The sequence below is a fragment of the Physella acuta genome, unplaced genomic scaffold, assembly GCF_028476545.2.
Source record: "Physella acuta isolate Inbredline_101_S28 unplaced genomic scaffold, ASM2847654v3 ptg000961l, whole genome shotgun sequence".
In the NCBI taxonomy this organism is placed as follows: Eukaryota; Metazoa; Mollusca; class Gastropoda; family Physidae; genus Physella; species Physella acuta.
The window spans coordinates 2-25,000 of NW_026732478.1; the positions used below are offsets into that span (position 1 = coordinate 2).

A 24,999-nucleotide genomic window follows, 5' to 3' on the forward strand; every position below is an offset into this window, starting at 1 on the left:
TGTAAACTCCCCCACCTCAGGGTAAATTTACAAGCAAATATAGCGCGGTGGATACAGTGTAGGCCTATGTGTTGATATGGAATTATGTTAACTAAACACCACAGGCACATATTCGCGCTAATACTATGTGGTGGATATGGTGTATGTGTTGATATGAGATTATGTGAACTCAACACCACAGGGCCATGAATGCGATGATGCTGCATGTCTTGTTGATGGTAAAAACCAGACGAGTGGTAGTTGTTAAACGGAGGTCAAGCCTCTTGACGAGGATAAGACCAGGAAACAACAGGCCACTATAGAAAACAGTCCTGAGTGAAGAGTAGACGTGGGATTTTGCTTGTTTAACCATTTAATTTTAGCGTGTGCTAGATTACATTAAATACGTAAGGTTAAATTAAAATGTATGGGAAATATGAATATAATCTTATTATATATTTCTATCTGGAAGCACAGAGCGGATCAACAGAATAAAAGAATGACAGAAAGCTACAGCACTTGAAAGATTGAAACGAGAGCCAATGTTTTGAGGTTTCTTTAAACGATTTGAAAGTAGAATGGACACCATTTTCTTCCAGATTGTGCCTAATTTTATCATAGACGCTTTAAAATATATAAACACTGTTGTAATATATATATATATATATATATATATATATATATATATATATATATATATATATATGGGTCGTCCATAAATGACGTCACATTCGTAGGGGGAGGGGGGTCCGTAATTTTATGACGGTGTGTGATGAGGGGCAGGGGGGGGGGGGGTTCAGATGATGCGACGTCACACTTTTGCATTATAAAAAAGCAATGTTGGAAAAAGAATTTTAGACGTTATTTCGCGTTTTAGAAAACTGTTTTAATAAATTGCAATAGGAATTGATAAAAATACTCTATTTTGACAGAGTTCAGACAAGATTTTGGAAAAATATCGATGTTTTAAGAAAATTCAACTGCATTTTGAGGGGGGATGTAGGTTGAGGTGTGACGTCATTTTAGGGGGGGGGGGGGGTTCTGGCTTTTTGTGACGATGTGTGACGGAGAGGAGGGGAGGTAAAAATCGTCAAGCGTGACGTCATTTATGGATGACCCCCATATATACATAAACACATACAAACTTAAATATAGAGAAATATTGCAATTGGATGGGTTTGATGAGAATTTGTGGTAATTAAGGCTATAAGCTTGTATGCGACAAACAATAGAAGCTTTTCCTGTTAACAGAATATTTCAAACACTGCCACTCCCAACTTTTCTACCACTCGAAAAAAAAATGATTACATTTTCCAAGAATGCAAGAGATATGAGTGTTATAATAGGAACTCTCAGCAAAAACATGATCACACTCAACAATACGATACTGACGTGTTAGTGGGGGATATTTTAAGTAACATGACTGTACAGTGTGTCTGGTCTAGTTGGGCTGTGTTTAGTGCAGCTGGGCTGTGTTTAGTGCAGCTGGGCTGTGTTTAGTGCAGCTGGGCTGTGTTTAGTGCAGCTAGGCTGTGTTTAGTGTAGTTGGGTCGTGTTTAGTGCAGCTGGGCTGTGTTTAGTGTAGTTGGGTCGTGTTTAGTGCAGCTGGGTCGTGTTTAGTGTAGTTGGATCGTGTTAAGTGCAGCTGGGCTGTGTTTTGTGCGGCTGGGCTGTGTTTAGTGCAGCTGGGCTGTGTTTAGTGTAGTTGGATCGTGTTTAGTGCAGCTGGGTTGTGTTTAGTGCAGCTGGGCTGTGTTTAGTGCAGCTGGGCTGTGTTTAGTGCAGCTGGGCTGTGTTTAGTGCAGCTGGGCTGTGTTTAGTGTAGTTGGGTCGTGTTTAGTGCAGCTGGGCTGTGTTTAGTGCAGCTGGGCTGTGTTTAGTGTAGTTGGGTCGTGTTTAGTGCAGCTGGGCTGTGTTTAGTGCAGCTGGGCTGTGTTTGGTGCAGCTGGGCTGTGTTTAGTGTAGCTGGGCTGTGTTTAGTGCAGCTAGGGCTGTGTTTAGTTCAGCTGGGCTGTGTTTAGTGTAGCTGGGCTGTGTTGTGTTTAGTGCAGCTGGGCTGTGTTTAGTGCAGCTGGGCTCTGTTTAGTGTAGTTGGGTCGTGTTTAGTGCAGCTGGGCTGTGTTTAGTGTAGCTGGGCTGTGTTTAGTGCAGCTGGGCTGTGTTTAGTGTAGCTGGGCTGTGTTTAGTGCAGCTGGGCTGTGTTGAGTGCAGCTGGTCTGTGTTTAGTGTAGCTGGGCTGTGTTGTGTTTAGTGCGGCTGGGCTGTGTTTTGTGCAGCTGGGCTGTGTTTAGTGTAGTTGGGTCGATTTTAGTGCAGCTGGGCTGTGTTTAGTGCAGCTGGGCTGTGTTTAGTGTAGCTGGGCTGTGTTTAGTGCAGCTGGGCTGTGTTTAGTGTAGCTGGGCTGTGTTTAGTGCAGCTGGGCTGTGTTTAGTTCAGCTGGGCTGTGTTTAGTGTAGCTGGGCTGTGTTTTGTTTAGTGCGGCTGGGCTGTGTTTAGTGCAGCTGGGCTGTGTTTAGTGTAGTTGGGTCGTGTTTAGTGCAGCTGGGCTGTGTTTAGTGTAGCTGGGCTGTGTTTAGGGCAGCTGGGCTGTGTTTAGTGTAGCTGGGCTGTGTTTAGTGTAGTTGGGTCGTGTTTAGTGCGGCTGTGCTGTGTTTAGTGCAGCTGGGCTGTGTTTAGTGCAGCTGGGCTGTGTTTAATGCAGCTGGGCTGTGTTTAGTGTAGCTGGGCTGTGTTGTGTTTAGTGCGGCTGGGCTGTGTTTAGTGCAGCTGGGCTGTTTAGTGTAGTTGGGTCGTGTTTAGTGCAGCTGGGCTGTGTTTAGTTCAGCTGGGCTGTGTTTAGTGCAGCTGGGCTGTGTTTATTGTAGCTGGGGGTACCTAGTTTTTTTAATGTCTTTGTGCTAAGGATATTGATATGTATTAATATTTCGAGTTGGTCTGGCAAGGTGCTATACTATAGCTAGGTGCAATGGCTGGATGCTCTAGATGGGTACTGTGGCTGGGTGCTATGGGTGGGTGCTATGGCTGGGTGCTATAGATCTGTGCTATAGATGGGTGCAATAGCTGGGTGCTATGACTGGGTGCTATGGCTGGGTGCTATAGATCTGTGCTATAGATGGGTGCAATGGTTGTGTGAAATGGCTGAGTGCTATGGCTGAGTGCTATGGCTGAGTGCTATGGCTGAGTGAAATGGCTGGATGCTATGGCTGGCTGCTATCACTGTGTGCAATCGTTGGGTGCTATGACTAGATGTTAGTTATGGATGGTGTTTCATACACGTTACACAAATCAAGCTTTAGCCGCCTCCAACACACACAAGGTTTTCAACTAAACTGAAATAGTAACGTTATACATAGACCTTCTTCACATCCAGTAAAACAATAAAGGTATTCACAGCTTACACTCACATTAAATGTACTTACACGTACTTAACCCACAACACGTAACTCTGGTCGACACACAGACTTAGGTAAAAACTAGCTTCTACCCGTACATCGCTACGGTAGGTAGTTGTAGCATCCCCTTGTGGGTGTGTCGAATTGGTGCGGATATATTAAAAATATTTACTCATTCAAAATTAATTGTAACAATTTTTAATCTGTCTACAGGTATTATATTTTAATTAAGACTATTTCAGATGAATACAATGTCTAGTAAGACAGACATATTATTCCAAGATAGATACAGACTAGTGATAGACATACACAGACTACTGCAACTAACGACCTCAACCCGGATATGGTTGAAAATAGTATTTTCAAGTGTCACTTATACAGGTCTAGTCGAACTTCCTAGAACACCACATTTTATGGTGTAGAATAATAAATTGTTCGAATAGCATTCATTTCATCAACCAGTCTAGCTAATCTTTAAACAATTCTCAGATTTTACTGCACTCGTGAAAACGTAGTATTGAAAAAAATATAAAAACCTTTGTAATAACAAATACCTTAATATTAATTCAATAGAGTTGATCTTTAATTTTCAAATGGTCTGTGTTTATTTGTTTTGTTTAATTATGAGCATAAATAATTAGCCATCGTGTCATTTAATATCGCGATTTAATACTGTCACCGGATCAGGACCCACGTGCCAATTTTGAAAGAAATCGGTCCGGTAGAAGTGGTTGAAATTTCCCTCGCCCGTTTCGACCCATGACGGGCGAAGCACTAAGCAAGTATGAGGAAGCAAGTTAAATAAAAGCTTGAAATTAAAATAGGTAACATACAGTTCGCAACAGAGAGTGTAGGATAATTTAAACCTGAAACTAGTCAACCATATCCTCTTTTAGCCCAAACTTAGTCACGACCAGAAAGACTAAAGACGTAAAGTTTTTCCGAACAAAAAACCAGTTAGGCGAGACTCTTTGACGTGTCAATCAAAACGTTCCGTGGATTAAAAGCTAGATCTCATCCAGATTTCTCTTTGTGACGGTCTTACCGTATGGTAAATTCCAGCCACCCTCTATCTTTCCCGGATGTAGACCCACATAGGTCATGTCGGTTTGATTCCAGGACACGGAAGTCTGAGTAGTGTCACGTGACCTCCACGTCATTCATGACGTAATGCATGACGTTTTATTACAATGGGGAATCAGATGCCGTAGGTTTTTATATTTTGTGTTGACGTTATTATATCTATTACAGATTTTATATTTTGTCGCATTACAGACTTTATCTGATTGTTGAACAATACGCAGCTTTAGTATAACTATGACTAACTCTAACAATAAATTAAAATTTTCTCAAAGAAGAATTGCAACTTATTGTGCTTAACAGGTAAATACCCGCCGGTATCTATAATCCTGCATAACCTAAACGTCAATTTATAATGTAAAAATAATCTATGTAGCGAGAGACATATAGATACACTGGGTAAGAAATATAGACACACTGGATTAGACATAAAGACACACTAGATTAGACACATTGAAACACTGGATCAGAGAGACACACAGACACATTGGATAAACAACATAACTTCAGGAAATACTTTCTAAAAGAAAATTTACTGAAATGTTTAGCCTAAATATTTTAGCGCAATTTCCATACTGGGATTGCGATTATTAACTCGTCATTTCTGGATGGATGTGTGTCCGCAGCCTTTAAGTCGTATCTCCTCCTCAACGAAGCAATATCGAGGACTAGTTCCAAAAGCAAATATGTTAAGCAAGTTCCGAGGATGAACATAGGCCCAAAAAATTCCCGGAATTCCCTCCTGGATTTCCCGGAAAAAAACAAAAAACCTCGAACAAATGCAGTTTTTGCTCCATATCTCGGCAACCAGACCACTTAGCGACTTGAAACATTTACCAATCGATTCCTGCCATAATTTAGAATAATATTGCCGAAGAAAGTTTTCAAAAATATCCTTTCGTTCGGTCACAAATTTTTTTTAAAATTATTTAAACTGAGCATCGTGTAGGCCTAGGATGATATTTTAAACTGAGCATCGTGTAGGCCTACTCGTTAAAATAAAACTATTTCCGTTGATATTTTCTATTACCCCCTACACGTCCGCATATTTTTTTAAATCTCGCTAATAAATATTTTTTCTATTTTGTTTTGAATTATTAAAACTACTTGTGTTGCATTATTTATTTGCTGAATATATGATTTATCTCGATTTAAATTTGTTATGGATAACATAAGGAAATTGTGCTTAAATTGTCACTAGACTTTTTATTAACTTGTTTTATTATAAGGCGGTTCAGTAAACATAATTTAAAGAATAATCTTAAGCGTTGAATGATTTATTTGTGTTAAGATTTTCAGTAGTACAGTCCGCTTGAGTCAAAAGTTACTTGAATAAATAGACCCGTTGATTGAATACTTGAGTTTGTTACATACACAGTTATCGTTCGTGCGTGGGTTATTTGCTTGCTTTCACAGGGAACTTTAAGATGATCGCCAGTTTTTCTTTCACTCACGCGCTCTCACATACACACACAGTCACAACAACTACATCTCCCATCTTCCATTCCAATTCTCACCCACAAATAAACATGCGCACAAGTCACACACAGCATTACACTCACCAACACTCACACTACCCCACACAGAAACAATGATCATCAGAGTTTCTTTCAGGCATCTGTTGGCGGGGGGGGGGGGGGGGGTTGCTGCTACAAGAAAGTAGTATTGCTTTGGATGCGGGTTGCTAGTTGCTACAAGAAAGTGGTTGCTTTAGTAGCTAAGCAAGGTGGTTGAATCCGCCTACTCTACATTACATCGAAACACTGGAAGTTTAGGAAGTGTCCCTTGTCTTGTTTCTAGAACTCTCGAAACAACAGTGACGTCATCCAACCAGGATCTTCCTGGACAGGACCGTTCACGTGACAGTGGGAGGCAGACGCCAGCCTCTATCTGACTTAATACTGTACCCGGAACACCAGGAACTAAAAAGCCTTCAGTATCACCGCCCCCACACCCCACCCCCTACCACCACACACGTAGCGGTTTTCCACCCAATCACCGCCTAACCATTAACATACAGCATAGACTTTGCGAGTAAACTTAATCTTCCTCCCCCAGCCCTCCCCCATACAGGATTTATGCATTTATATTCACTTCACACATTTATTTCTTGATACACAGCATTTTCTTTTCTTAAGTAAATTTTACCCCCCCCCCCACATCTATCTCTTGACATACAGCCTTTATTTCTTAAGTCAACTTACCTTTCCTTGCACCAGGCACACTGAGACCTTGACCTTGGTCCTGGCTGTTATTGAGTGTCACCCAAAAATGTTCATCCGGGCTCCTGATATCATCGCACCACGTGAGCATGTCTTTAGCCACGAGGTTATTGAGTACAAACTCCACATAACCCCTGGCACAGCAGCCATAGGCGCTTCCTTTGGTGACCGTCAAGTTGTGAGGTGGGTGGGGATTGTTTATATGTTTTCTTTAGCGTTTGTTTTCCTGTATGTAGTTCATATGAGAATACAACAAAACAATGGTAACAGTGGTCGCACTGTGGTTTTAACAGATACATCCTTAGAAAACAATTAAGATTTATTTTGTTTCTGTACTAAATGAATGAACAGTGTAATTGAATGGTAGAGCATGCGACAACTAGCCCGAAAGTCTCGAGTTCGAATCCGGGTACAAGTTCGTAGAACGTCCTTGAGTCCACCCAGCTCTGGTGGGTACCTGAGTCACGTTTGGAAAAATAAAGACAGCTGGGCAAAGCTTTATTCCTTCACGTGCCGAGGTCACAGAAACAGGTGAACTTTTCTTCACTCCCACAGGGACTATCAGTTTCGAAATGCAACTTTACGAAACATTGATGTTTTAATGTAACATATAGATACAAACAATGATGTTTTAATGTAACATATAGATACAAACAATGTTTTCTTTGAACTAAGATCTATCATAATAGACTGAAATTCTAAATGTCTCCATTCAGATATTTATTTGAAATAGTTAAGTTGTTTAAGATTAACATTTGTTGCGTGTAGTTTGTTAGTTAAGCTCTTTAAGGTTAACATTTGTTGCATGTAGTTTGTTAGTTAAGCTCTTTAAGGTTAACATTTGTTGCATGTAGTTTTTTAGTTAAGCTCTTTAAGGTTAACATTTGTAGCATGTAATTTGTTAGTTAAGCTCTCTAAGGTAGTTTTTATCAATAGATAGAATGTTAACACTCTGTTATCCCTGGAAAGGTAAAAAAAAAACGGAAAAAAAACCCATCTTAAGCATGGATTGAAGGTGAACTGCTGCAACAATTTTAATGTGTTGTTTAACCCGCATATTTTAATATAAAAACCATTCAGACCATACTACGTCAGTCTTACATCAAAGCTGTTTATCAATAGTCGTACAAAAGTTTATGAAGTAACACCCTGTAGTAGTTAGGCCTACATATTTTGTACGAATATATGTACATATTAGTGCTAAAATAAAAAGAATAGTTGAAAACAAAAGCGAAACAAAATCTTAGACAAGATTTAACATTTAGAAACTCGACACGTCAACCTTTCTCTTACAAAAATCTTCCTCCATTTTATCTTTACGTGTTTTAGATCCGAGGGACTTTTATATTACCAGAATGTTCCAATTTGTTTTATTCGCTATTTTTACTCATTACGTATATAGCCTACGTGAAAATTTAGTGGACATTATATATATTCAAAGTCAAGACACGATTTAATACACTTTGTAGTACCAGTCAAGTAAACAAAAGACTTAGAAGCAAACTGTCATTTGGAAACCAGCAGGGAAATCCCCTACGCTGCCATAATCAGTTCGGGGAATTCCCAAAACACGCACATGGTATTTTAATGCTATTCAGCTTAAGTTAAACTGCTACAGCTAGTATTTTAGGCCTATAGCTATAGCTACAGTTTACATCACATCAAACAACATTGCAATGTTTTACTCAAGTAACGTAATCAAAATTTGCAACTCTTGAACTATTTGTTAGGGTAACTAAACTTTTTAAAAACCTATACTAAAACTTGAGAGGGTAATACACTTTAAAAAAATAATAAATCAAATTTTGTGATGGAAAGAATTAAAAATAAAACAAAATAAACGATGAATGTTTAAATCGCAATGAATAAAAGAGTGGGTCACTAATATGGTATAATATATATATTTGGAAATTTTAAATAAACAGGTCTACATCTATATATATAAAGCAAAGTAGTCAAGTGCCCAATAGGGCACTTCCCGGCGAAGCAGGCGCGTCAAATTTGGCACGATGATGCATTGGGGCGATAGAACACGAGGGCCGGTGACGGTTCGCCGAAAAGTCTACGGAGAGGGGGTCAAAACTGACCTCGACTGACCGGCGCCTTAAATGGGCTATATTACGAAAAAAACTTTCGTCCGACGACCCCCCTTGAAATTTTTTGAGGTGGTAGGAGAACACCTAGGGGTGTCAGAAAAAAAAACAGCTCGGCATTTCTGGGAAAACTTCGTAAAGGTGTCAAAACTGACCAGTTGTATTTCCCTATATAATCTTTGTATTTTATGGGAAAAACAGAGGGTCACTTCAACGCGGATTTTAGGGTGCTTATACTCAGTATAGCTGGCTAATTTTTTGCATACTCCTAGGTAAATGGCTTGGCCTTTAGGGAAAACTGACCGCGAGTGAAAATCTCCTTATTCGATCTATATAACGAAAAAATTTCTTGCCGAACGACCCCCCTTGATATTTTGTGAGGTGGTAGGAGAACACCTAGGGGTGTCAGAAAAAACTCGCCATATTCTGGAAAAATCTGGAAATGGGTCAAAACTGACCAGTTGTATTTTCCTATATAATCTTTATATTTTATGGGAAAAAAACAGGGTAATTTCAACATAAATGTTAGGATACTTAACCTCTATTTATCTTGCCATTTTTTGCATGCACCTCTATAGATGACTAGGCCGTATGGAAAAATTGTTGGTCAGACTCAAAGCACTCGACGAGGGCTAAAAAGTGACCGCTAGTAAAATTCTCAATATACGAGAAAAATGGCCCGTTGAGGAAGGGTACAACGGGCGCTAGGCTGATAGTGCTGTCTCTTTTCTCTAAACTAAAACCAACCCACCCCCCCCCACACACCACCCCCACCCCACCCCCACACACCACCCCCACCCCCACCACACACCACCCCCACCCCTCACCCCCACACACCACCCCCCTCCACACACCGCCCCACCACCCCCCACCCCCCCAAAAAAAAACATGTCTACCGTCCCATTCAACGAAATATAATTATATACTTTTTCCAGTGTCCGCCCCCTCCCAGAAAATTCTACCCCCGCCCCCGAAAATTTCAAGTACCCCCACCCCTCTCCGGGGAGGAAAAAGTCTGAAAGAAACACTGAAACCAACCCACCCCCCCCCCACACACCACCCCCCACCCCCCTCCCCACCCCTACACACCACCCCCCTCCCACCCCTCCACCCCCCCCCCCCCAACCCCCCCAAAAAAAAAACATGTCTACCTTCCCATTGCAAGAAAACCACTTTTTAGATTAGACACATTAATTAGGCTGTAATTTTATTATAGAGTATCGATGAGGAAATTTCTTTTGAGTTGGGGAGGGGGGGGGGGGCTCAGACGTTCTTACGCGGGGGTGGGGCTTCGCCCCTACCCGAAGAATTGTATGCAAGAAACTCTTCACGCAAACCATTTAGATTAGACAACATTTCTTTTTTTTCAATGTTTACGCGATAATCAATGACGTCATATTACTGTGTGCACTCTCTGGTTTGAGATTATGTTCTACTCTACGCTAAATGTGTCGACGTCATATTTCGTTTTTCGAATTACTGTGCATGTTTTTATTTTGCTTGTGTTTTCTCTAGAGCGTTCTTGTCAGACAGAGCGTTCTTGTCAGACAGAGCGTTCTTGTCAGATAGACAGACAGCGAAACTATTAGTATTAATAAGATATCTATAAATAAATTGACGAACGATCTCCCATTCGTTCAATTTTCAAGGGAGGTAACTTTTTAAAAATAATTATTTTTCAAATAATTGTATACTATTTTAAACATAAACAGAAAATGACGAAATATAGCATTTGTTTTATTAAAAAATTAAGTTGTTAATTAAGGTACGTATCCTAATTAAATAAGCTAATTAATTTTAAAAGTCAATCTAAAATAAATTATGAGATATACTGTTCATGGAACCTCTGTAGTTCTAATTCCATTTTAGTCATAGATTTCGAACTTCCCAATATTTACTCCGTTTAACTGACTTTTAACATCACAGAACAACAACAACATTTTCTCTAAAATTAGCAATACTGTTTAAATTTAAGCACTCCACAACTCAGCCGTCACTAAAAAATTAAGTATTCAAATTCTCAAATGTTTTTGAAAAACCTAAGCGAAGCTAGGCAGTATGCCTAGTACATTATATTTTTATATGGTGCCGACATAATTTTAGTCGGCTGAAATTGCGAGAAGTTAAATATGGTAGTTTTAACATTAATTACGATTTTATGAGTTAATATTTTAGTTTTCTTTTGCATACAAAGACCTCATCAATACTGTATTTAAATATTTGATTTTTTTTATTAAGAAAATCTAAATCGCATTAATAAAAAAAAAACTGGTCCTAAAGGGATGCATGGATTTTGTGTATACAATCTTATAACGAATGTATAATATTTTTTTTATCTAATTATGTAAATGTTTATGTCAAGTTGTATTACCTGGAGCTTGACCTATGTTTTAGTTTAATTCTACAGTAGTTAGGTAAAAGTTAAGTAAATGCATGTAATGTAAACGCATGAAGTCCCATTGAGAAATTAAAATGAAGAGCAACAAGAGAGATAACCCAAATATATCTTTACTTAGTTCACTTGTGGAAAGCTAACCTCCCTTGAATGTTTTTTTTTAAAATTATCGTGAAGCGTTAACGAGTTCTTTTAATGCATTGGAACAAAAGAAGAGTATAACCAAATAAACGTGGCATTGATTAAGTAATTAGGCGACACTGACCTCAGGCGAAGCTGACCTAAGGCGACAATAAGGTGGCCATGACCTACGGCGGCACTGACCTACAGTGTTTCTTCCAGACTTTTTTTCTCCGGGGGGGGGGGGCACTTGAAATTTCCGGGGGGGGGGGCAGTAAACTTTCTTCGGGGGGGGGGGGGGGGCGGACACTGTTAAAAGTATATATTTTCTATATAAATTATATAAATTTCATACCGTTCGGGGGGGGGGGGGGCGGTAAAAAAATTTCGGGGGGGGGGGGGGGGCTTTGCCTGGAAGAAACTCTGCTGACCTATGCAGGAACCTACCCTTTTGTGTGACGTAGACGTACCTGTACAGGCCCCTGTAGCCGTGAAGTCTGGAAGATTCGCTGATCACCCCGATGCTGTTCCTTCCATCAAAACTCTGCAAGTCTTTCACCAGCTCCAGGTTCGTCACGCAGACGACATGCTATGACGTCTCTCAATGGGGGGGGGGGGGGGGGGGTTGAAATAATCCTCTATAATTAGAACGAGTCACGAGCCTTGAGAGGTAGTGTCATTGACCCATTAAAAGTTAAATATCCTCTCCATTTTTGTCATAGGGTGATGATAGTCATATTTAGGTTGTTAAAATTTGCTGGAGAAATCTAGACACGTGAAAGCTGAATTAATAAATGAATTATCTCCCCTTTCATCAACACCTGAATAATTTGTATGTAGGCCTACTACCTTTGTCGGTAGTACCATTAAAAAGCTATAAGATACAACATAAGTTTGGTTATTTTAAACAACAGAATATTCTGGATAATCTAAAAAAAAAGCTTGTCTGGGTGTTCAACTATATATTTTAGTGGCCTAAAGTGAATTTGTTATTTAAAATGTTTGTGATGATTAATTTAAAATGCCATGAGTAATTTAATACATTTAATGTTAGATGGGTCTAAGTGCACCAACCCATGTGGCTAAGAGCACGAGACAAGTGTGTCTAAGTGCACTAGACATGTGTCTAAATGCACTAAGTGCACCAGACCAATGTGTATCAGTGCACTAGACCTGTGTGTCTAAGAGCACCAGACTCGTGAGTCTAAGTGCACTTGACTTGTGTGTTTTTTAACACACCACATTCAACACAACTTTTATCTGATTATGTGACCTGACACTTGTTCAAGACCAAATCACCTAGCCGCATTCATTATATCTGCAATATCAACGTGAATACACATGCTTGAAACAAGACCTCTGTAAAGTTCTATAACTCAGAACTTCACTATAAAACACGTTTCATCTCCCTTGGAATGATTCTCCCACCTAGAATTAGGATACGACTTTATAAGGGATACATCTGGTGTTAGTAATAACTCCATTGGATTATGTATGACACTTTTAAAAATTGTCTATAGGAAGAGTGTGGGTTGGTGTTTCGTTATGTGTGTTTCGGTGTCTGACGTGTATGTGTTTGTGGGTGTCTGGAAGTGGTGTATGTATGGTAGAGGTGAATGAGTGTACGTGAGAGCGTGCGTGTGAGTTGAATACCGGCAGGTACAAAAGTAAAAATTCTCTGAAATGTATCGAGTTAGATCGAGTTGGTAGTTCATGGTAGTTCAAGATTTGCTCTAACAGCGATGTCTGTAGACAACATGGGTCATACATATGTAGCTACTGGCGTCTATAAGCTACCGCCCGTAGTCACAACGTTGGAGGGATGGTGCGTGCCTCTCAAACATATAGAGGACAACTTGTCCTACTGTAATTTAGACTCACTAAAATATAGATGTTATAGGTGCTACCCTATTATGCAAAAGATTAAATTAATAAAAAAAAATCTTTAAAATTGAAATAAGATTGTTTGAAACTGAAAACAAGACACATAAGCATACCAACAATAATTTAATATAACAAAACAATTAACTCAATTTAAATTTAAAAGCGTTAATATAACGCCAAAGAGTTAAGTCATTTCATACATTCCAAACAATTACATCACACCTCAACCGTGTCTTACCCACAAATGATGAGAAAAAAACATTCGCATTCACTGATAAATTAGTGGTCACTGTGACACGCCAATATGTTGATGGGTAACTTGGACTATGCGCGAATTCTCGGACTTGGTCCCTTTACATTCGCAACCAAGAACAATACTTTACATGCACCATAGAATAGTGTTCATCCCCTCGATATGTGTCGTCACTCTGTATTTGTAGTTGTTTGTTTAGTGGCACGTGAATGAAGCCTCAGTCAGCGTGAGCCTCAATTAACGTGAGCCTAAGTCAACGTGAGCCTAAGTCAACGTGAGCCTAAGTCAACGTGAGCCTAAGTCAACGTGAGCCTAAGTCAACGTGAGCCTAAGTCAACGTGAGCCTAAGTCAACGTGAGCCTAAGTCAACGTGAGCCTAAGTCGTCGTGAGCCTAAGTCAACGTGAACCTAAGTCAACGTGATCCTAAGTCAACGTGAGCCTAAGTCAACGTGAGCCTAAGTCAACGTGAGCCTAAGTCAACGTGAGCCTCAGTTAACGTGAGCGTCAGTTAACGTGAACATCAGTCAGCGTGAGCTTTAGTTAACGTGAACATCAGTCTGCGTGAACCTAAGTCAGCGTGAGCTTCAGTTAACGTGAACATCAGTCTGCGTGAGCCTAAGTCAACGTGAGCTACAGTTAACGTGAACCTAAGTCAGCGTGAGCTTCAGTTAACGTGAACATCAGTCAGCGTGAGCCGAAGTTTCTAACCAGCCGCGAGTGGGTCAGGTTGACCACCATCTCGTCCAGACAGTGTAAGGCCGCTGGGTGGTGGTCAATGTGGAGTTTGTTGGCGAACAGGAAGTCCCTGCTGACCAGGGCGGGCAAGTCTTCGGGCGTGTAGATGCAGACGTCGTGGAGGAACTTGCTGTAGCAGATAACTTTGTTATCTCCCCTCCATAGGGAGGATGACGTCATCCATTTGCGTGACGTAGATGTGTCTAGACAGAAATAACAATAGCATCAAACGGGTTAGATTCTTGAAGTAGAATAATTGTATAATTACTTGCAGTGTCTTTAAAATTGTGATTGTAAAACTTTATTTCATTTTTAATTTCTCGTATTCGGAGTATGGGGGTGTGTGTGAGGGGGGGGGAATTGTAATCGTGCTTAAACATAATTATCAAATTATTAAGATTTTTGAGCAACCGAAAATAAAATAACTATTTCGATTACCGAAAATTGCTCAAACTTTTTGGAAACCTACGTAAAGGATTTAATACTTGCAAATAAAATTTCGGTACTTAAACTGTTGCGACACACACACACACACATACACACATATTCACACACATACACACTCACATACACATACACACATAAACATGCAGCAATACATTCATGTTTGCAGGTTTTTGTTAACTACAGGATACGATGTTTTGGTCATGGACATTTGCATGAAAACTTTCTATTTATGGACATTTACATTTACATGTGGTTTATGACGCTCTTTGTATTTGACCTCTAGACATGACCTGACACGACATGAAATGACGTGACATGACTTGCCATGACATGACATGAGTGGACATGACATGACATAAGTGGACATGACATGCCATCACACGACATCACATGACATCACATGACATCACATGACATCACATGCCATGACATGACATGACATGACATCACATGACTTGACCTACTTACTTTTCGTCCCGCCTGGGACATCTATGACGTCATTGTAATTAAGTGTCGCCCAGAAATATTCATCAGGGCTTAAGAGATCCCTGCTCCACTCAAGCAAATCCTTAGCCACGGGGTCATTGAGTACAAACTGTACGAACCCCCGGGTGAACGAGCCATAGGCACTCCCCTTGGTCACCGGTAGCTTGTGGGGTGGGGACGGATTTGTAGCGCCCGTTCTCGCCATAGCCTTTTCACCTAGTTGGTTGAAAATTGTAAACATAAGTTTATGGTTTAGTAACCTTGAAATTATGTATATGGTTAGCACTAATGGTCCTGAAGGAAGTTTGGATCTATCTTTGTAATATCAAATACAGAAACAATTATTTCAGCAACACCATTTAATTTTTAAAATTATTAAATTTTGGCCGAATCCAAATCAACAATATAAATTGTCTGCCCCTTGTATGTAAGGGAGGTAGCCTTATAATAGGGAGGTAACCTTACACCAGTCAGGTAACCTTATGTAAGGGAAGCTACTTATATCTGGTAAATAACTTATGTCAGTAAGGTAACCTATATCAGGGAGGTAACCTTATTATATCAGGGAGCCAAGCTTAGGTGTCATCCATTTATGACGTCCACAAAAATTTCGGAATTTATAGACCCCCCCCCTCCCCCCACTCCCCCGTCCACTTTCGACGAACACCCCCCCCCCCCTCCCCCCACTCCCCCGTCCACTTTCGACGAACACCCCCCCCCCCCCATGTGGACGTCCATAAAAATATAGTAGATCTCGCAAAACGTACTACTAATTTACTATTTCAATAACATGTATTGAGTACATAATAACTGATATACGGCTTTAGTATTTTCGATAAAGTTTTTTTATTAGGCATAAAGATCAAAAGTAGAATCTAGATCTGTCTTTATTTAACACGAGCAATGTCGTTTTAATTTTACTTTTAACATGCAGGATACGAGTTTTATGTTTGTTTTAAAATGTTAGTACTTCGACATTAAGTACAACATGTGGACTTGTCCGCATCGACCCAACCCCCCCCCCCCCCACACACACACACGCGTCCACAAAAGTTTTATTTTTTCGGACTCCCTCCCCCCCCCCCCGTGTGGACGTCATAAATGGATGACCACTCATATCAGTTAGGTAGCCTTATGTCAGGGAGGTACCTAATGTCAGGGAGGCAAACTTATATCACCGTGGTAGCCTTATATCAGGGGGGTAACTGATGTCTGGCCTGGAACGTAACGTATGTCAGGCAGGTAACATATGTCAGATAGATGACATATTGGGAGTGAGATACCCTGAGTTTTGTAGAGCAGATCTAGGTTGAATCGATGGGAAAACGAATAACTGTTACAATGGGAGAAAATGGTAAAAAGATACAAGGAGGAAAAAAATTGTCTCTTCTGTACCCTATGTGTCAAACAAAGGCGGAGCTGTGACGTTAATTACAACTTGACAGATTGATCCAACTAAAGCCAACAAGATTTAAACACTTCAACTAGTGATAAAACTCAACAGTCTTAGCGTCTATACACGTATCTGTGTACACTAGCATATCTGTGTACACTAACATATCTGTGTACACCAACTAGTGATACAACTCGTCTTAGCGTCTGTACACTAACATATCTGTGTACACTAACATATTTATGTACACTAACATATCTGTGTACACTAACATATCTGTGTACACTAACATATCTGTGTACACTAACATATCTGTGTACACTAACATATCTGTGTACACTAACATATCTGTGAACACTAACATATCTGTGTACACTAATATATCTGTGTACACTAACATATCTGTGTACACTAACATATCTGTGTACACTAATATATCTGTGTACACTAACATATCTGTGTACACTAACATATCTGTGTACACTAACATATCTGTGTACACTAACATATCTGTGTACACCAACTAGTGATAAAACTCGTCTTAGCGTCTGTACACGTATCTGTGTACACTAACATATCTGTGTACACCAACATGTGATACAACTCACCAGTCTTCGCGTTAGTATTGACTACATGTCTGTATATGTATCTATGTTTCAACAGCGCCTTGTCCGAGTGTAGACCTTCAATATCGTTACTTCCGTTGAACGATTTGAGAACCCTTACCATCTCCAAGTTAGTTCTAGGAAAGAACAAAGTATTCTTATAAACATGCAAACAGTGTTATACAGTTTTGTATCGAGTTTTGTTGCATATTTGTATTGATTTTGAGGCCAGGGATAAGATAAGGTTTAGTGTTTATGGAGCCAGGGAAAAGATAAGGTTTAGTGTTTATGGGGTCAGGAATATAAGATAAGGTTTAGTGTTTATGGGGTCAGGGATATAAGATAAGGTTTAGTGTTTATGGGGCCAGGGATAAGATTAGGTTTAGTGTTTATGATGCCATGGATAAGATAAGGTTTAGTTGCTATGGGCCAGAGATATAAGATAAGGTTTAGTGTTTATGGGGCCAGGGATAAGATTAGGTTTAGTGTTTATGATGCCAGGGATAAGATAAGGTTTAGTTGCTATGGGCCAGAGATATAAGATAAGGTTTAGTGTTTATGGGGCCAGGGATAAGATTAGGTTTAGTGTTTATGATGCCAGGGATAAGATAAGGTTTAGTGGCTATGGGACGAGGGATATAAGATAAGGTTTAGTGTTTATGGGGCCAGGGATAAGATTAGGTTTAGTGTTTATGATGCCAGGGATAAGATAAGGTTTAGTTGCTATGGGCCAGAGATATAAGATAAGGTTTAGTGTTTATGGGGCCAGGGATAAGATTAGGTTTAGTGTTTATGATGCCATGGATAAGATAAGGTTTAGTTGCTATGGGCCAGAGATATAAGATAAGGTTTAGTGTTTATGGGGCCAGGGATAAGATTAGGTTTAGTGTTTATGATGCCAGGGATAAGATAAGGTTTAGTTGCTATGGGCCAGAGATATAAGATAAGGTTTAGTGTTTATGGGGCCAGGGATAAGATTAGGTTTAGTGTTTATGATGCCAGGGATAAGATAAGGTTTAGTGGCTATGGGACGAGGGATATAAGATAAGGTTTAGTGTTTATGGGGCCAGGGATAAGATTAGGTTTAGTGTTTATGATGCCAGGGATAAGATAAGGTTTAGTTGCTATGGGCCAGAGATATAAGATAAGGTTTAGTGTTTATGGGGCCAGGGTTAAGATTAGGTTTAGTGTTTATGATGCCAGGGATAAGATAAGGTTTAGTGGCTATGGGACGAGGGATATAAGATAAGGTTTAGTGTTTATGGGGCCAGGGATAAGATTAGGTTTAGTGTTTATGATGCCAGGGATAAGATAAGGTTTAGTTGCTATGGGCCAGAGATATAAGATAAGGTTTAGTGTTTATGGGGCCAGGGTTAAGATTAGGTTTAGTGTTTATGATGCCAGGGATAAGATAAGGTTTAGTGGCTATGGGACCAGGGATATAAGATAAGGTTTAGTGTTTATGGGACCAGGGATATAAGATAAGGTTTAGTGTTTATGGGGCCAGGGATAAGATTAGGTTTAGTGGCTATGGGACGAGGGATATAAGATAAGGTTTAGTGTTTATGGGACCAGGGATATAAGATAAGGTTTAGTGTTTATGATGCCAGGGATAAGATAAGGTTTAGTTGCTATGGGCCAGAGATATAAGATAAGGTTTAGTGTTTATGGGGCCAGGGATAAGATTAGGTTTAGTGTTTATGATGCCAGGGATAAGATAAGGTTTAGTGGCTATGGGGCCAGGGATATAAGATAAGGTTTAGTGTTTATGGGACCAGGGATATAAGATAAGGTTTAGTGTTTATGGGGCCAGGGATAAGATTAGGTTTAGTAGCTATGGGACCAGGGATATAAGATAAGGTTTAGTGTTTATGGGACGAGGGATATAAGATAAGGTTTAGTGTTTATGGGACGAGGGATATAAGATAAGGTTTAGTGTTTATGGGACCAGGGATATAAGATAAGGTTTAGTGTTTATGGGACCAGGGATATAAGATAAGGTTTAGTGTTTATGGGACCAGGGATATAAGATAAGGTTTAGTGTTTATGGGACCAGGGATATAAGATAAGGTTTAGTGTTTATGGGGCCAGAGATATAAGATTAGGTTTAGTGGCTATGGTCCAACATAGATTCAGAATAAGGGTTGGGTTCAGGACAAGAGCTTGGATTAGGAATAGGGTTTATGTCATGTTATCCGATCGAAAGAGTGGATATGTTTTGGGTTTATCAGAAGAGTGATTAATTAGATAATACTGGTAGTCTAGCTAGAGTCTGCGTTAATAGAAGTTGGCATTGCTCTACACCAGGGGTTCCCAACCCCGTGCCCGCGGGCGCCATGGCGCCCGCCGATCGATTCGTATGTGCCCGCCTCTCACTATTCGACAGAGACAGAATTTTTTTCATAAACATTATTGAATTATTGAAATCGAAAGTTTGAGGGGAGGGGGGTGCAAATCGAAAATTTGAGGGGGGGGGGGGTGCAAATCGAAAGTTTTGTCCCCGGGTGACGGGAAGGGTCGCTACGCCTCTGGAAGGAGTTTGTCGATTTAAAATAGGTGGTGCCCGCCACCCTACCGATATTTTAGAATGTGCTCTAGTCAAAAAAGGTTGGGAACCCCTGCTCTACACTGTTCATATGTCTCCTGTGTCTATCCTCAAATGTGAACTTTGCTCTAGATCCAGGATCAGTGCTGGGACCTCCTGGTGTATGTTTGGACTTCAAGAAATCGACCTGACACGGATTTTGGTTTGGAGGGAGACTAACTTAAACCTTGGAGCAATCAGTAGCAAGAGAAAAACGTAACATTAGAAAGGTGTCCCTGACACAAACAGGTGTGTCTTTTACCTGAGGGGAAACTGTTGTCCCGGCATGTTGATGACGTATCGCCACTGCACCGGATGACCCATGAGGTCACTCATACAGTTGATGTCGGCCATGAGCCGGGAGAAGCCGGCGTACACGACATCCTCCAGTCTGCCGGCCACAAACACATTCGGCAAACACCGGGCCGCGGACAAAACGGCCCCCAGCATCAGGGCGTTGACCTTTCTGTCGGGGTGCAGGCAGTAGACGTTGTGGGGGTGGTAGATGGCACGGAGCAGGAACAAAACCTGTCGGGACACAAGATGGAAACTTTAAAATGTGCATGTAAGATAACACCTGCATATTAGCAGGTGTGCACATGTGCAGGTATAGCAACTCGTAATATAACATTATCTTGAGATAACGCAGTCAACCATGTCCAAGACATGGGATCGGATTTCAAAAAGTTTATACCCTCAATCTTGATTAAAACACCAGGCGGTTTGTATATCGCTATACGTCATCTAAAACTGTTAAAAACCCCTGTCAATTATCTCTCCCCTTGTATTTTATGTATTAAAAGAAATGATATATGATACTCTATTCATGAAACTATCCTCATTATTTTTTAAAGGATAATTTTTTTAAAAATATTATTTGAAACGAAGAAGTCGAGGACTTATAAAACACAGACAATGATTATTTTTGTGTCTTGTCATCGTCCTAAAGTTCAACCTCACTTGAATGAGATTACGAAAACTTGAATTTGACGTGTAATTCGACGAATTATCAGTGTGCAAAAGTAAAAACCTTCCAGTCTTGAAGCCCATAGTTTGGCTGTAAGAAATGACACCAAGATGTAATGTGAGTCGTGGGTATAGATGTGATCACGTGACATTCGCCAAACATAGCGTATTTACTTGACCTCTAGCTGTGCTTGTATAAAGCGTCGTTTCTTTAACTGGTTTACATTGTGTCAATAGAACACTAGCTTTATTCATACTGTTCTGCCAATTTAGGATATATATATATATATATATATATATATATATATATATATATATATATATATATATATATATATATATATATATATATCTGTATACTTATATTTATTTATATATAAATACATGTAAACAACTATATGCATGTATGTATCTGTATTTATATATAAAGGCCCATATCAAAAGAAATATATCAGCTACCTCAACTCGTACTTGAAGTAACCCCTAATGGTACTCGTGTACTGTAGCTCCACAGCTCAACCCAAGCTCCAGCCCTCCCCCGCCCTCTTCCCCGTCCCAGATTTTATGAATGTTTGCCACCGACATACAACACCCCCACCCCCCTCCATTTCACTCACATTCTTGGGTGTATTCTCAGGTTTGATTATCCTGCTATTTAAAAAATCTCAACTTTTTTTTATACAAGACTAGACGCTGATAAGGACATAACAAGCAAATGTTTGACACAAACTGTCGCCGATAATTTCAATAGGAAATGTCAAACATAAGTGTTTAATTGTCAGACAAGTATTGTCACAAGGGTGTGTTTAATTAAGTGTTGGCAAGTTTTTAATTGCCAGATAAGTTTGTTTCATTCAAGTTAGTTGTCAAGTCCACCAAATCAAACTTGTCTATGTCCTGTTATTTAAGTTCAACTACATTGCCTTCGTTTATTTCTATAAAATTAGATTACGTCAATGTCATTTATTGAATTTACAGCAATAAAAAGATACGTCATAAACTTGAGTAGTAGTTGAGTTGCGTGCATTTTTTTAACCATTCGGCAGGTCCGAACTAACAGAAACTTTCGTCTGAATCAAGTGTAGCGGGCAGAATTTGAAGCCACACTTTTGGACCTGACAATCCTGGATAATCAATAGGGCAGATGAAGTAGAGTGTATCGGTCTCTTATCTACCCTATGAACTACCAGGTTCGAAAGGCTGACTTATTTGTACATTTTAGGTCATTAGACGTAATCGATTTTTTTATAAGGAATAATTCCATAATGTAGTTTCATGTGTAGTTACAATCGTTGCCACTTTGTTAATTATCAAATTTTTAATTACGTTGATACCGTTCATATTTTATATACCTGATCTAAGCTCGTATGGAATACAATGATGAACGCCAAAGGAAAATCTTTCTCCTCTTGTGTTGCGGTAGGGTATCGTTGAAATCCAAAACGGTGTATAAACTCCGAACAATCAGCCGAGATATTCAAGAGTTGTTGGTCCTGAACACGATTCACTCCCTGTGGGTATTGAGAGTTATTTCCCCTGAATGTCAGCATCGCCGTGCAGTTGATGTTTCTCAGATCGGGAAATCCCACCCAATTGTTTGTGTATGCCATAGTCAGGTTAGCATCCTTGTCAGAGGTCAAGTTAGCCTCTTGTGTAAGCTTGCTATTGGCGTGGTCAGTTGTTAACATGACCTTTGGCCTGGTCAAGTTTACAATCGAGAGACCTATCTGTGTTAGGTTATCTAAAATTATTGTCTGGTTATTAAGAAAAGCATATGGCTGTAGAGTATCCATATACTCCCGTAAACACGCCTGTAGCTGTCTTTTTTCTGCAGAGTGTGGTGACAGTAGTTTTATAGCACTCTGTGTAGCTAGAATGTAGAGTATTACACTCAAGAACGCCAGGAGAATCAGCTTGCGTCTGTATACACCTGTAAGGTGAAGAAGTATCTCATCAAATGTGAGGAGGTATCTCATCAAAGGTGAGGTAGTATCTCATCAAATGTGAGGAGGTATCTCATAAAATGTGAGGAAGTATCTCATCAAAGATGGAAAAATTGGAGCTGTTACAACATGGGTAGTTGTTTGGATGCTATGTATGTTATTTGAGATTGGAGATTTTGTTTTATTAGTTTTGGTGTTGGTGGCAAGCGACTGTGAAGTTGGGGCTACAGTGTGTTGGTGGTAGAATGTGTTGGTGTTGGTTCTAAAAGGTGTTGCTGTTGGTGTTGGTTCTAAAAGGTGTTGGTGTTGGTTCTAAAAGGTGTTGGTGTTGGTGTTGATTCTAAAAGGTGTTGGTGTTGGTTCTAAAAGGTGTTGGTGTTGGTTCTAAAAGGTGTTGGTGTTGGTGTTGGTTCTAAAAGGTGTTGGTGTTGGTTCTAAAAGGTGTTGGTGTTGGTTCTAAAAGGTGTTGGTGTTGGTGTTGGTTCTAAAAGGTGTTGGTGTTGGTTCTAAAAGGTGTTGGTGTTGGTTCTAAAAAGTGTTGGTGTTGGTTCTAAAAGGTGTTGGTGTTGGTTCTAAAAGATGTTGGTGCAAAACTGTGTTGGTGTTGGTGGTAGAATGTGTTGGTGCCAAACTGTGTTGGTGTTGGTTCTAAAAGGTGTTGGTGTTGGTGCCAAACTGTGTTGGTATTGGTGGTAGAATGTGTTGATGTTGGTGCCAAACTGTGAAGGTGTTGGTTCTAAAAGGTGTTGGCGCCAAACTGTGTTGGTGTTGGTGGTAGAATGTGTTGGTTTTGGTGCTAAAAAGTGTTGGCGTTTGCGCTAAACGGTGTTGGTATTGGTGGTAAATGGTGTTAATAAAGGTGCTAAATGATGTAGGTGTTGGTGCTAAATGGTATTGGTCCATAAAAGCGTTGATGTTTGCTCTAAACAGTATTGGTGTTAAATGGTGTTAATTTAGGTGCTAAATGGCGTTTATGTTGGTGTTGGTGCTAATGGTATTTGTATTGGCGCTAAACAGTGTTGGTGTTGGTTATAAATGGTGTTAATGTAGGTGCTAAATGGTGCTAATGTAGGTGCTAAATGGTGCTAATGTTGATGCAATAAAAGTTTTTTGCAAAGCAAATGCAAGTTGAATTACTTGACAAGGCCTTTTGTCCCTACTATCTAACCATCATGGTGTAGGGGGGAGGCAGTTTGTCGTCTAAATTCTAGAATGTTGTTGTCAGTAATAATTCAAATGGATACTATAGGCCTCTCATTGTATTATTAGTGAAGGCTTAATGATTGTACGTGTTATAAAAATAACGAAATTTTGCACACAGTATAAGAATAGGTCAATGATTGTACGTCATTGATTGAATACATTGTAAAAAAAGGTTTATGATTGTGCTTCGTATAAGAATTAGTCAATGATTATACTGCAAACGACACGAATGAATACACGACTTAACATGTTAAAAGAATAAAGCCTTGCCTTAACATAGTATTTGAGTTATTCAACTACTTTACGTTATAAGTGATTTAATTTCAGGTTTTAATATTAAATCAATGATTTTACATGTAATATTATCAAATCGATAACTTTACATTTAATAATATTAAATGAATATCTTAACATATACTATTATTATAGCAATTACTTTACATGTAACATTATTAAATCAAAAACTTTCCATATAATAGTATTAAATCAATGACTTTAATAATATTAAATCAATAACTTTCCATGGAATTATATTAAAAACATTAAATCAATGAATGTCCATGTAATAGAAAGTTTCCAAAAATCTCTCACCTAGTGTTGCTCTACAGAAAACCATCCTCTAAACGTCTTGAGACAATCTAATCCCACTGAACGGCGGGTGCGACTGTGAGGGGTCAGATAAACCAATCTAACCCCAGGATAAGACGTGGGTGCGACTGTGGGGTGAGGGCGGGGTAGCGCGCCAAACACGCCTCTCCTACCTCTATCGGTTTTGCTGGCCATCGTAAATAAAGCGGGAGTGATCTCCCTTAAACTTCCTCGTGTATCATATTTTTAAAATAGAATAGTTCGCGTAGAAAAAAACTGCAAACAATATGTGTCAGGGGCGGATCATTAAGCTTGTGTGGGGGCCTTTGCAAAACATTTTCATAGATCCTGCAACTATTATGTCACTTGAACAATTGTAGCAGCTTTTTATTGGCAGAGGTTGGGTGTCACCTGGTGTGGTAATTCACGGTGTCACCCCCCCCCCCACCTCGAGCAAGTTTGCATTTCCGATTAGTTTTTACACTCTCCACTATCGCAATCATGACCCCATGTACGTAGTTTGTCTATGAAACGTTACTTTATTTATAGTCTTTTCACCTTCAGGACCACAAGGATTGCAGGCATAATTTAAAATGTTTCAGCAGCTCACATTTATTAGAAAAATGACAC

The 24,999-nt window shown here is 39.7% G+C and overlaps 1 protein-coding gene across 1 annotated transcript; it reads right to left on the reverse strand.

Annotated features, from left to right (window-relative positions):
• Positions 1-13,860: 13,860 nt before the first annotated feature.
• On the reverse strand, positions 13,861-24,458 carry LOC131953877 (N-acetyllactosaminide beta-1,6-N-acetylglucosaminyl-transferase-like). The gene is made up of 6 exons (XM_059317287.1): positions 24,373-24,458; positions 21,988-22,565; positions 19,932-20,197; positions 17,089-17,222; positions 15,070-15,303; positions 13,861-14,357 (listed from the first exon to the last, which is right to left on the reverse strand). Exons 1-6 carry the CDS (start codon positions 24,395-24,397, stop codon positions 14,104-14,106), a joined length of 1,491 nt encoding a protein of 496 aa, XP_059173270.1. The 5' UTR covers positions 24,398-24,458; the 3' UTR covers positions 13,861-14,103.
• Positions 24,459-24,999: the final 541 nt, after the last annotated feature.